The 13733-nt window shown below is 37.3% G+C and overlaps 1 protein-coding gene across 7 annotated transcripts in view; it reads left to right on the top strand.

The window, feature by feature from the left end:
- The window catches only part of SPIDR (scaffold protein involved in DNA repair), a 693030-nt gene that overhangs the window by 73296 nt on the left and 606001 nt on the right, over positions 1–13733 (top strand). For 5 of the 7 annotated variants that reach the window (XM_044245633.1, XM_044245631.1, XM_044245632.1 and 2 more), the window contains exons 2-3: positions 4817–4972; positions 5789–5855. In XM_044245633.1, the coding sequence (XP_044101568.1) occupies positions 4817–4972; positions 5789–5855 (223 nt within the window). Of the gene's footprint in view, positions 1–4816; positions 4973–5788; positions 5856–13733 lie in introns of those variants that run through there. The other 2 variants (XM_044245635.1, XM_044245634.1) reach the window with 1 other exon arrangement.

Genomic DNA, 13733 nt, shown 5'->3' with positions numbered 1-13733 from the left:
TGGAGCAATGAAATACCTTTTATGTTTTAACCACTTCAATTGCTTCCTTTTAAAGTTCTGCTCAAAGTATAGTCGATCATCATTATTCAGTTTCTGTGTTTACAAATTCTCCTCTTTGCCCAAATTTATTTGTAATCCCCAAATCAATCCTGGTGGTGCTTTCAGAGTAATTTGTGGGCATGTGTAGAGCAGAAAAAAATTTGAGTCACTTGACGTTTAAGTAATCAGCTGAGGTCGAACAAGGGCCTGTTCTGCCTGCTTATTTCAGCTCTTATACTGTAAACAGGTATGTCTTTTCTTGGTCTACTTAATGCCCTGTTTTTCACAGTTTTGTGCTTTGTGTGATTTCACTGTGTAAAGGGGCCCCGACTGGAGTACTGAAGTGCTATCTAGTTGTCCCTAAGTGCAGAACAGCTGTGATGCACCTTATAGAGAAAATTTGTGTTAGATCAGCTTTGTTCAGGTATAAGTTACAGTGCTGTTGGCTCTGAGTTCAATGTTAAAGAATAAACTATAAATATTAAATAAGGTGCTTTTAAGCAGAAGCACACATAAAATAAGGTTGTATACGGACAGGAATCAACCCTGTGTTTCCCTTAGGAATAGTGGTTCAGTATTTGCTAATTCATTGTGGTGACTTTATCGAATGATAACTACTACAAAAATGAGAATTGACTATATTTCTCTTCTTTTTGCTGGGATCATCCTGGGCTTCGGTAGTTGTATTTTGGGTTTTTTCTCTCTTTTTGGGGTAACTTTTATTTTGACAGAATTTCAAACTTACAGAAAAGTTGCAATAATAGTGTAATGAAGTTTCTTATGGTGGAACTGTGAATAGGTTAAATAGTGTTCTCTGTAAACTCCTGTTGACCTGGAACTCCAGAATGTAGCTTTATTTGGAGATAAGACCTTTGCACATGTAGCTAGTTAAGATGAATAATAATAATGCCTATATGGCATTAGGGTTGGGCCCTAAATCCAATGACTTGTGAGAAGAGGAGATAACACAAAGAGATGTGTAGGCAAGGTGGCCACGAGATGACAGAGGCAGAGACGACAGAGGCAGAGACGGGAATGATGAAGCCACAATCCAAGGAAGGCAAGGATTGCTGGGAGAAAAAGGCCAGGAAAGAATCTTCCTTGGAGACTTCATTTCTAACAGCTTCATTTTGGGCTCCTTGGCTCCAGAATTATGAGAATAATTTTGTTGTTTTAAGGCACTGAGTTTGTGGTCATTTGTTACAGCAACCCTAGGGAACTAATACAACCCTTTACAACATTTCACTAGTTTATTATTTTTTGCCTCTCTCTCTGTCTTTTCCTCATCCCCCCCCTTCCTCTTTCTCTCTCTATGCATGTGTGGATCAATTTTTTTCTATACCTCTACCCCTAAATATTTATTTTGTAGACTGAGGATATTCTCTTACATAAGCATAGTATAATTACAAAAATAGAAAATTAAAAACTGATACAATATTATTATCTAGTCAGCAGTTCATATTCAGATTTTATCAGTTGCCTAATTATGACGTTTTTTCTCTGGTCCAAGATCCCATCCAGGATCATACATTTCCTTTCCTTTCCATGCCTCTTTAATCTTCTGTTAATCTGAAATAGTTCTTTAGACTTTCTTTGTATTTCTTGACCTTGTCATTGTTGAGGTGTACAGTCCAGTTATTTTGGTCTTCTCTGATATTTTCCCCAGTTTAGATTTAGGTTATGCCTTTCTGGTAGGAATACCACGGGAATCCTGTGTTCTTCTCAGAGCCTCCTATCAAGAGGCACTTGATGCTGATTACTTGATTAAGGTGGTATCTGCAGGTTTCCCAACTTTAAAGTTACTGTTTCTCCCTTTGAAATTAGTAAGTAATTTGTGGGACGATGCTTAATGAGCATGTAAATATCCCCTGTATCATTAAACTGTCACCTAATAGGTTCAGCTTTCATTAATGGTTTTCCAATCCACTGTTTATATCAATGTAGACCCAGATTTCTGTTTTATTCAATAGGTTATAATCCTTTACTGTCATTATTTATTTGATGCAGGAATGTTCCACAGTTGGCCAGTGAGAGGCCATTCACCTATGCTCATGTGTCCTTATGACATGTTCTCATTCTTTGAGTGCTTTCTTACTCTCTGGTTCAAGATACTTCAGGGTCAATCATCTTGTACTTCCCTATTTCATCGTCACCCATTTCTTTACATACCTGACCTGGGATGATTTAATGCAGTCAAAAGTATTCTGGAGTTAAGGAAAAACAAAATGGCTCAAGAGACCAAATGTTATCTTCCTCTTTATTTTCTGTTCTAGTTAATGAAGCGAGTTTCTTCAGAGCTGCCAGGGGAAACTGCCACTAGTGGAGGGTAAATACCCTCTATCTTGAGGATAGATGCTTTTTCCTTTTGTAGTTCTGCCCCACCAGACGAGTTTCTACATAAAGAGGAATATCTGTAGGGGTCTTACATATTAAAATGCCATCAATGTTATGGCTGAATTTGTTTTTATGAATTTGTTCCCTCTTCCTCGGTGCAGAAGTTTTAATAGTATATTGTAATCTTAATTCTTTTTTTTTTTAAACCACAATGGTATTGATTAGGGTTTTTTTGTGTTAATCAGATGATCAACTCATAGTAGTTAACCTTAATTTGATTTGTGTTGCAAATTTAAAAGATTTTCCTTAAATAAAATGCAAATTTAAAATCTTATAAAATGAGTACATGTCTGTTGTAGACATTTGTAAAAAAATAAAAATAAAAAAAGGAAAACTCATACAAAAACATTTAGGGAAATAAATCAGTGTTAGCACTGTTGCTAGATAAAACTTCACTCATTTTCTTCCCTTGAGTATCTTAACACACTTTTCTGTTTTTTTCTCATGTAAAGTTGCTGTCAACATTCTATGATAAGGTAATTTTTATTCACTTGCAAATCATTTATTCCTTTTCCTAGATGTTCAAAGTGTTTGTTTAAAAGCCTGTTTTCTAGGATATATCTTGGTTTTGTTTGCTTCTGGGCTGATATTACCAGATATGTGGTATGCTTCAATATGTAGTTTCCTTTTTTCTTTTTCTTTCTTTTTTTTAAGATTTCAGGAAAGTTTCTCTGGAATTGAAGTTTTTGATATTTTTTCTGTCCCATTATCTTGGTTATCTTCTTCTTCAGGGATTGCTACTATCTGTATGTTGGATCACAAGAGAGACTTGATTGATCACTCTGTTTCTCTTGAATACTTTAAAATGCACTTTAAATTTTCCTCCTTATTACTTTCTTAAGATATTATCTGTGATAACTATGTGCTCTTGGATTCCTTCTAGTTTAGTCTTTTTTTCCTGAGCTGATTTTTTTTTTCACGTTGAAAGAATATTTTATTTTTTGTTTCAAGTTTTATTTAAATTCCAGCTAGTTAACATTCAATGTAATATTTTCAGGAGTAGGATTTAGTGATTTGTCACTTATGTACAATACCCAGTGTTCATCACAAGTGTCCTTAATCTCCATCACCCATTTAACCCTCCCCCACCTACCTCCCCTCTAGAAACCCTCAGTTGTTCTCTTTAGTGAAGAGTCTGTTTTATGATTTGCATCTCTCTTCTCCTCCCACTATGTTCATCTTTTTTTTTTTTTAAATTCCACATGAGTGAAATCATATGGTATTTGTCTTTCTCTGAGTGGCTTATTTCACTTAGCATAACATACTCTGGCTCTATCCATGTTGTTGAATGGCAAGATTTCATTCTTTTTGATGGCTGAGTAACATTCCATTGTGTGTGTGTGTGTGTGTGTGTGTGTGTGTGTATTCAGTCCATTGTATGTACATTGTGTATATATGTTTATATACCACATCTTCTTTTTCCATTCATCTGTGGATGGACATTTGGGCTTTTTCTCTCAGGTGATTTTTTAACTTTATTCTACTGCTTAAGTTTTGTTACTTCATTTCTGACTTTTTATAATCTAAATGTGTTGTCTTATATTGAAATAGTAGGTTACACTTTTTCTGTTCTCTCAGCATGTCTTTAGTGTGCTTTCTTTGTGTGTTGATATGTTATTCTGCTCCATTCTGTTTTTTCTAATTAGAACTTTGTATTGGATTTGTATTGGATTTAACCTTGATCCCTGTCTATTGTCTATTTTTATGTTATAGTTTCTGTGAATTTTTAGAAGAAGGCAGAATTCAAAAGAGCTTTTATAATTTCTGTTCTTTTCTTGTAGTTTGCAAAAATATGGCCACTTGTTTATTTAGATATCTTCTGGTTCAGTTCCCTTCCTACGCTCCATCTGAACCTTTTCTTCTCTTTATCTCTACCATCCCTGTGCTGCTGAGCGGATTTCACAGCCAGCAATTTCTCTGCAGTGTGACATCTGGTCCAAGAAGGTAGTCCTGGCTGACAAGTGCTAAGTGTCTTAAACTGCTCCTACTCCTTTGGATGTCCTTGGGACCTGTTTCAGGTACCATTTCATCCTCAGATTGCCTACTTCATATGAACACCACATGTGTATGTACTGAGATCCTCCTTTGTTCCTTCACTTCTCTCAGCTTTGCTTTCAGATAGAATCATATGCAGGATCTTTGGAGGGTTGAATATATTTGTCCTCACCTCTTTGTATTTTCGAATTTGTTCTCTGTGCAGTTTGTATGCTTTCTTGTTACTATTTTTTTACATGGGGATTCAGAGACATTCAAAAGCTATGCCTTCACCATTGCCATTCCTGGGTTCCCATAGTGTTAATTACTAATGTATTTTTAATGAAGTTGGTTTGATTTTTTTGTTTGTTTGTTTTATTTTGTTTTTCTTTAAAAACCATCTCCACAGAGAAAAAGAAATTGGGATACAGAATACCTATCTTTTCCAAGAGGGAGTCCACTAAAGTTCCGAAGAACAGGTCTCAGGACAGTGGGAGCAGCTGCTTCCCTCTCTGAAGCATGGCTCAGATGTGGAGAAGGATTTCAGGACACTTCTGGGACTCTGGTAAAGTAATTAAAAATGGTTTTCCTTAATGCCCATGGATACTTAGATTCCTGAGTATTTAAGCCACTGTAATTATATTTCTTTGGAATTCCCTTCCTTATTTCAGGACACAGTAATTGGTCCTGTCTTCTTGTTTTTGTTTTTGTTAAAGCAGAGAGAGAGAGAGAGAGCTCAAACAATCAGGGGAAGTGACGACAGGCAGAGGGAGAACCAGGGTCCCTGATGAGCAGAGAGCCCAGTGTGGGACTGGATCCCAGGACCTTAGGATCATGACCTGAGCTGAAAAGACATACACATAACCCGCTCACCCACCCAGGTGTTCCCTTACAGTTTTGAATTCCTTTAGTAATTTTGGCAGGTTAGTAATCACATCTTCATGCCAGGCCCAGCCTTTGTACTTCTTTGTAATGAAATCTTTGGGCATCCTACTCTTGATGAGAAGTATATTTATGAAATGCTTGTATACTCAGGATCTGTTGCCAACAAGATATTCTGGTTAATTTTTGTATGTATGCTGATTTTGAAATACTTACAGATATGTACAAAATGGAATACTATTATAAACTCTTAATGGTTAGTTCTTTGTTTAGATTCTGATAAAATATAAAAATACATTTATTTATGAGGAATATGTGCTTTGGGAATACTTATTGGTTAATATCAATAAAAGAGGCAAAAAAATCAATAAAAGAGGCATATTTTAAGGAGGGTTTTGTTTAAGGCTTGGAGTGTTTAAAAAAATATATTTGATTTTAGCCCTTGTCATGTAAATTACTACATTATCATCATTATTATATTATTGTCATCTTCCTACAGTCATTAACAGCTGAAAAGAAGATCATTACAGAAAAGAACCTCAAATTACCCCCTAGACCCAAGAAAGGTAATATTTTGTTGGTTTCCTGACAGAAAAGGCATAAGGCTAATATATCCTTCTTTGATTTATTTCCATAGTTTGGATAGACTGTATATTTATGGTTTAAAAACATCAAAATGTAAAAAGGTAATTTTTGAGAAATCTCTCATCTTTGTCACCATCTACCCCATTTTTTCCTTGCCTCCCATAGATAATAAAATTTTTTATGTATCCTTCCTGGTTTATTATTATCAGCAGAGCTCAGTAGGTTAGCTTAGGCTCCCAGGATTTTAAAAAATTCCAATTTGGGAAATATGGTTCTGAACTATGATAAAAGGATTATCATATTTCAGGCAGTGAAATTCTTACTTGGTAAATCAGTTAGGGAAAGCTTTCAGATATAGATAGTAGGAAACTTAGAGTGTTTGAAGAAATAGGGTTGAATTTATCTCCTGCAACAAGAAGTTTAGGGAGTCAGACCTGTTTTGAGTTCTGCAGCCTTAGTGTGGAGTTTATTCTTGTGGTCACGAGGTGGAAGCTAAGTTCTCTGGGCCTAGTTCTCAGGAGGGCTGTAAGTTGTGAGGATTTTCTCCAACTGTACTTTTCTTTTGGGAAGGGATTCCCTCCCCAGGACCTCTACCATTGGCCAGAACCTGTTATATAGGGTCACTCTACAAAAGGGACTTCAGTGAAATTAAAGATTTTTAAATACCTATATTGCTGCTTAAATAAAATTAGGTTTCTCTTAGTAAGGAAGAAATACTAGGGGGACTGCTGGCTCTGCTGACATACTTAGTGGGTAGGCAGGGAAAGTCCATGCTTGAGACCTTAAGAGATCTCTTTTGGCTCCCTGGGGTCCTGACTGTGTAATCTTGGGAAAGAAGGTAAACACACTAAGCCTCTGTTTCTCCATCTGGGAAATGCATAAAAGAATGTCTAACTTATTAGGTTGTTGTAAACCAAAAAAAGTAATAAAATGTCTATTTCAAAGGCTTGCACTTAGTAGTTGCTTAATTGATGGCAGTACTTGCCATGTCTGATGGCAAAAAGAGCTGTGTGAAAGCCTGCTAAAAATTATGCATACTGGGCAAACTTTCTGTGAATAAGAGCAATACAGTTATTTCACTAATATTTAGGGGGTTCTTTTTATGAAAAATAAAAATGAAATAAGATTTCCCCAATTCATAAATTCATAAAACACTGTGTAATAAACTGGTACATGTCCTTTGTAATTCCTAATCTTTTAAAAAAATTAACATATAATGTATTATTTGCGCAGGGGTACAGGACTGTGACTCATCAGACATACACATTTCACAGTACTCACCATAGCACATACCCTCCCCAATGTCCATAACCCAGCCACCATATCCCTACCCCCCCACACCCCTGGCAACCCTCAATTGGTTTTGAGAGATTAAGAGTCTCTTATGGTTTGTCTCCCTCCTGATCCCATCTTGTTTCATTTTTTCCCTCCCTACTCCCCACAATCCCCCACCTTGCCTCTCAAATTCCTCATATCAGAAAGATCATATGATAATTGTCTTTCTCTCATTGACTTACTTTGCTTAGCATAATACCCTCTAGTTCCATCCATGCTGTTGCAAATGGCAAGATTTCATTTTTGATGGCTGCATAGTATTCCTGTGTGTGTGTGTGTACACACGTACATACCACATCTTTATCCATTCATCTGTTGATGGACATCTAGGATCTTTCCATGGTTTGACTATTACGGACATTGCTGCTGTAAACATTCGAGTGCACGTGCCCCTTCGGATCCCTGCATTTGTATCTTTAGGGTCAATACCCCATAGTGCGATTGCTGGGTCATAGGGTAGCTCTATTTTCAACCTTTTGAATGTTTTCCAGAGTAGCTGCACAAGCTTGCATTCCCACTAACAGGGGAGGAGGGTTCCCCTTTCTCCGCATCCTCGTCAACATCTGTCGTTTCCTGCCTTGTTAATTTTAACCATTCTGTCTGGTGTGTGGTGGTATCTCACTGTGGTTTTGATTTGTATTTTCCTGATGCTGAGTGATGTTGAGCACTTTCTCATGTGTCTGTTGGCCGTCTGGATGTCGTCTTTGCTGAAATGTCTCTTCGTGTCTTCCACCCACTTCTTTCTTTCTTTCTTTTTTTCTTTGTTTCTTTCTTTTGTTTTTAAGATTTTATTTATTTATTTGAGAGAGAGACAGTAAGAGAGAGCACGACAGGGGAGAAGGTCAGAGGGAGAAGCAGATTCCCTGTGGAACTGGAAGCCCAATGCGGGACTCAATCCTGGGACTCTGGGATCAAGACCTGACCTGAAGACAGTTGCTCAACCAATTGAGCCACACAGGAGTCCTTCTACCCATTTCTAGATTGGATTATTTGTTCCTTGTGTGTTGAGTTTGATAAGTTCTTGATAGACTTTAGATACTAGCCCTTTATCTGATATGTCATGTGCGAATATCTTTTCCCATTCTGTCAGTTGTTTTGGTTTTATTGATTGTTTTGCTGTGCAAAAGCTTTTGAACTTGATGAACTCCCAATAGTTCATTTTTGCCCTTGCTTCCCTTGCCTTTGGCGAAGTTTCCAGGAAGAAGTTGTTGTGGCTGAGGTCAAGGAGGTTGCTGCCTGTGTTCTCCTCAAGGATTGATGGATTCCTGTCTCACATTTGAGGTCTTTTATCCATTTTGAGTCTGTTTTTGTGTGTGGTGTAAGGAAGTGGTCCAGTTTCATTCTTCTGCATGTGGCTGTCCAGTTTTCCCAACACCGTTTGTTAAAGAGACTGTCTTTTACGATTAGACATTCTTTCCTGCTTTGTCAAAGATGAGTTGACCATAGGGTTGAGGGTCCATTTCTGGGCTCTCTAGTCTGTTCCATTGTTTTGTGTGTCTGTTTTTGGGCCAGTACCTACTACCTTGATGATTACAGCTTTGTAATAGAGCTTGAAGTCTGGAATTGTGATGCAGCCAGCTTTGGTTTTCTTTTTCAACATTCCTCTGGCTATTCGGGTTTTTTTCTGGTTCCATATAAATTTTGGGATTATTTGTTCCATTTCTTAGAAAAGAGTTGATGGTTATTTTGATAGGGATTACGTTAAATGTATAGATTGCTTTAGGTAGCATAGACATTTTCACATTATTTGTTCTTCCGGTCCAACGGCATGGAACGTTTTTCCATTCTTTTGCATCTTCCTCAGTTTCTTTCATGAGTACGTTATAGTTCTCTGAGTACAGATTCTTTGCCTCTTTGGTTAGGTTTATTCCTAGGTATCTTATGGTTTTGGGTGGAATTGTAAATGGGATAAAATCCTTAATTTCTCTTTCTTCTGTCTTGCTGTTGGTATATAGAAATGCAACTGATTTCTGTGCATTGATTTTATATCCTGACACTTCACTGAATTCCTGTATGAGTTCTGGCAGTTTTGGAGTGGATTCTTCTGGGTTTTCCGCATAAAGTATCATATCATCTGCAAAGAGTGAGAGTCTGACTTGTTTTTTGCCGATTCAGATGCCTTTTATTTCTTTTTGTTGTCCGATTACCAAGGCTAGGACTTCTCGTACTATATTGAATAGCAGTGGAGATAGTGAACATCCCTACCCTGTTCCTGACCGTAGCAGAAAAGCTCTCAGTTTTCCCTGTTGAGAATGATACTTGCTGTGGGTTTTTCATAGATGCCTTTGATGATATTGAGCTGTGTACCCTCTATGCCTACACTGTGAAGAGTTTTGATCAAGAAAGGATGCTGTACTTTGTCAAATGCTTTTTTTAAGCATCTGTTGAGAGTATCATATGGTTCTCGTTCTCTCTTTTGTTAAGGTATTGCATCACATTGATTGATTTGCGGATCTTGAATCAACCTTGGAGCCGTGGAATAAATCCCACTTGGTCGTGGTGAATAATCCTGTTAATGTACTGTTGGATCCAATGGCTAGTATTTTGCTGAGAGTTTTTGCATCCGTGTTCATTAAGGATTTTGTTCTGTAATTCTCCTTTTTGTCTGTTTTTTGGGATCAAAGTAATGCTGGTCTCATCAGATGAGTTGTGAAGTTTTCCTTCCATTTCTATTTTTGGAATAGTTTCAGGAGAATAGGTATCAATTCTTCTTTAAATGTTTGGTAGAATTCCCCTGGGAAGCCATCTGGCCCTGGGCTCTTATTTGTTGGGAGACTTTTTTGATGAGTGTTTCACTCTCCTTACAGGTTATGGGTCTGTTCAGGTTTTCTATTTCTTCCTGGTTCAGTTTTGGTAGTTTATTTGTCTCTGGGAATGCATCCATTTCTTCCAGATTGTCAAATTTGCTGGCGTATAGTTGCTCATACTGTGTTCTTATAATTGTTTGTGTTTCTTTGGTGTTGGTTGTGATCGCTCCTCTTTCACTCATGATTTTATTAATTTGGGTCCTTTCTCTTTCCTTTTTGATAAGTCTGGCCATGGGTTTATCCATCTTATTGATTCTTTCAAAGAACCAGCTCCTAGTTTCATTGGTTTGTTCTCCGGTTCTTTTGGTTTCTATTTCTCTGATTTCTGCTCTCATCTTTATTATTTCTCTTCTCCTGCTGGGTTTAAGACTTTCTTTGCTGTTCTTTCTCCAGCTCATTTAGGTGTAGGGTTAGGTTGTGTACTCGAGCCCTTGTTTCTTGAGAAAGGCTTGTATTACTATATACTTTCCTCATAGAACCGCCTTTGTGGTGTCCCAAAGATTTTGAACATTAGTGTTTTCATTTTGATTTGTTTCCATGAATTTTTTAAATTCTTCTTTAATTTCCCGGTTGACCCGTTCATTCGTTAGTAGGATGCTCTTTAGCCTCCATGGATTTGAGTTCTTCCCAACTTTCCTCTTGTGATTGAGTTCTTGCTTCAGACCTTTGTGGTCTGAAAATATGCAGGGAATGTTCCCAATCTTTTGGTACCGATTGAGACCTGATTTGTGACCCGGGATGTGATCTATTCTGGAGAATGTTCCAGGTGCACTAGAGAAGAACGTGTATTCTGTTGCTTTAGGATGGAATGTTCTAAATAGATCTGTGATGTCCATCTGGTCCACTGTGTCATTTAAAGCCTTTATTTCCTTGTTGATCTTTGCTTAGATGATCTGTCCATTTCAGAAAGCGGGGGGCGTCTTAAAGTCCCCTACTATTATTTTATCATTGTTCATATGTTTCTTTAATTTTGTTATTAATTGGTTTATATAATTGGCTGCTCCCATGTTAGGGGCATAGATATTTAAAATTGGTAGATCTTGTTAGACCCTTTAAGTACGATATAGTTTCTTTCCTCGTCTCTTATTATACTCTTTGGCTTAATATCTAATTTATCTGTTGTAAGGATAGCCACCCCAGCTTTCTTTTGATGTCTGTTAGCATGGTACATTGTTTAGCACCCCCTCATTTTAAATCCGGAGGTGTCTTTAGGTCTAAAATGAATTTCTTATAGACAGCATATTGATTGGTCTTGTTTTTTTTATCCATTGTGATACCCTCTGTCTTTTGATTGGGGGCATTTAGCCCATTTCCATTCAGGGTAACTATTGAAAGGTATGAATTTAGTGCCATTGTATTGCTTGTAAGGCGACTGTTACTGTATATTGCCTCTGTTCCTTTCTGGTCTATATCACTGTTAGGCCCTCTCTTTGCTTAGAGTTGAATGTTTCCTGTGGGGCTGGTTTGGTGTTTGCAAATTATTTTAGTTTTTGTTTGTTCTGGAAACTTTATCTCTCCATCTGTTTTCAGTGTCAGCCTGGTGGATATATTGTTCTTGGCTGTATATTTTTCTCATTTAGTACTCATATATCATGCCCATCCTTCTGGCCTGCCAGGTCTCTGTGGATAGGTCTGCTGCCAGTCTAATATTTCTTTTGTTGTGTATTACAGACTTCTTGTCCCAAGCTGCTTTCAGTATTTTGTCTTTGTCGCTAAGACTTTTCAGTCTTACTTTTAGATGATAGGGTGTTGACCTCTTTTTATTGATTTTGAGTTGGGTTCTCTATGCCTCCTGAATTTTGATGTTTGTTCCCTTCCCCAGATTAGGGAATTCTGCTATATTTTGCTCTAATATACATTCTGCCCCGCTCTCTGTTTCTTCTTCTTCTGGGATCCCAATTATTCTCATATTGTTTTGTCTTATGGTATCTCTTATCTTTCGAATTCTCCCCTTGTAGTCCAGTAATTGTTTGTCTCTCTTGCTCAGTTTCCTTATTCTCGGTCATTTGGTCTTCTGTATCACTAATTCTCTTGTTCCTCATTCATCCTAGTGGTAAGAGCGTACATTTTTTTTATTGCACCTCATCGATAGCATTTTTTATTTCAACTTGGTTAGATTTAAGTTGTTTTATTTCTCCAGAAAGGGATTTTATTTCTCCAGAAGGGGATTCTCTAAATAGCCTATGCTTTTTTCGAGTCCAGCTTGCATTATCGTCATTCTGAACTCTGGTTCTGACATAATGCTGATGTGTTTATTGATTAGGTCCCTAGCGGTTGGGGCTGCCTCTTGTTCTTTTTTTTTTTTTTTTTTTTTTTTTTTTAATTTGTGATGAGTTTGTCAGCCTTGTCATTTCATCCAGATAAGAATAGGTGAATGAGAAAACAAAATACTAAAAAGGGTAACAATGTTCCCAGAAAAATATATCAACCAAATTAGAAGAGACCCAAAACCAGGGCAGGGAGAAGGGCGTAATAAATAAATAAATAAATATTATATCTGATATATATATATATATTTTAGACTGCTGACTAGAACAGAACCACTCACTTATATTTTGGTCTGTAGAAGAGCCTACCATCCAACATTTTGATGAAAGAAAAACATATATATGCCAAAAAAGGGTAAACTCAATGAAGGGAAGTTATATGACTATAAAGTTGATAATTTAAAAAGATTCTCAAAAAGGAATTGATAAGAAGTTGGTTGAAAAAAGAAAAAAAAAGAGGAAAGATTATGACAGGCTAGATAGATAGAAGAGCAAAGCCATGCACTAGATTTATGGTATATTTTGATTGTTGGAAGAAATTGTATCCCAATATTTTAAAAAAATAAAAAAGATATATGCGTACAAAAACTTAAGGTTAACTACAACGAGGGGATAAAATATGACTATAACAATGAAAATTTTAAAAATTTAAAAAGGTATTGATAAAATAGTTAAAAATGTTAAAAATGGAAGGAGGAAAGTTAATAGAAAAGAAATAGACTAAATCAGTAGTATATCAAAAAGACAATAGAATAACAAAAAAATAAAATTTTAAAAATTTACCTTCAAAAGGACCATAGGGAAAAAGCCATGAAGTCTATGTGTTGCTTTCCCCTACCTCTGTAGTTCCAGAGAGAACTTGGTCTTGTCTGGATGTTTTTGCTGATCTTGTGGGGAAGGGGTCTGCTTCAGTGATTCTCAAATGTCTTTGCCTGAGGTGGAATTGCACTCCCATTGCCAGGAGTCAGGCTAAGTAATCTGCTTGGGTTCATTCTTGGTAGCTTTTGTTCCCCAAATGCTTTCTGTACCACTTTAGAGGATGGGAATAAGGATGGTGGCCTCCAAATCTCCAGCCTATAAGAGCCGAAAGCTCAGTGCCCCACTATTCAATGCACCCTCAGAGAAAAGCAGTCAGTCCATCCCATCTCCCTAGTTTCTGGCCGCACTCCATGCTTACCCGGTCTGTGTCCAAGCGTTTCTGTCCCTGGCTCATGGTTCTGTTTGGGGGTTTCCAAACCCAACAGATTCCTGCAGTGCACTCCCGCATTGCTCCTCCCAAATAAGGACGAGGGGGCATCTCTGGATCTGTTACTTGTGGGGTCCCTGCTCAAAGAGTAGTGGCCCAACTGTGCCTTGGATCATGGTTTAAGGTAATCCTGAGGTGAAAGCCCACTTTTCAGCTCCATCTTTACAGCTGACTTCCCCGATCCCATACCTGTGATCCCATATC

This window comes from Neovison vison, chromosome 4, assembly GCF_020171115.1.
Source record: "Neovison vison isolate M4711 chromosome 4, ASM_NN_V1, whole genome shotgun sequence".
NCBI lineage: Eukaryota > Metazoa > Chordata > Mammalia > Carnivora > Mustelidae > Neogale > Neogale vison.
Note: the sequence above shows the minus strand (reverse complement) of the source record. Positions and strands in the feature narration are given on the sequence as shown.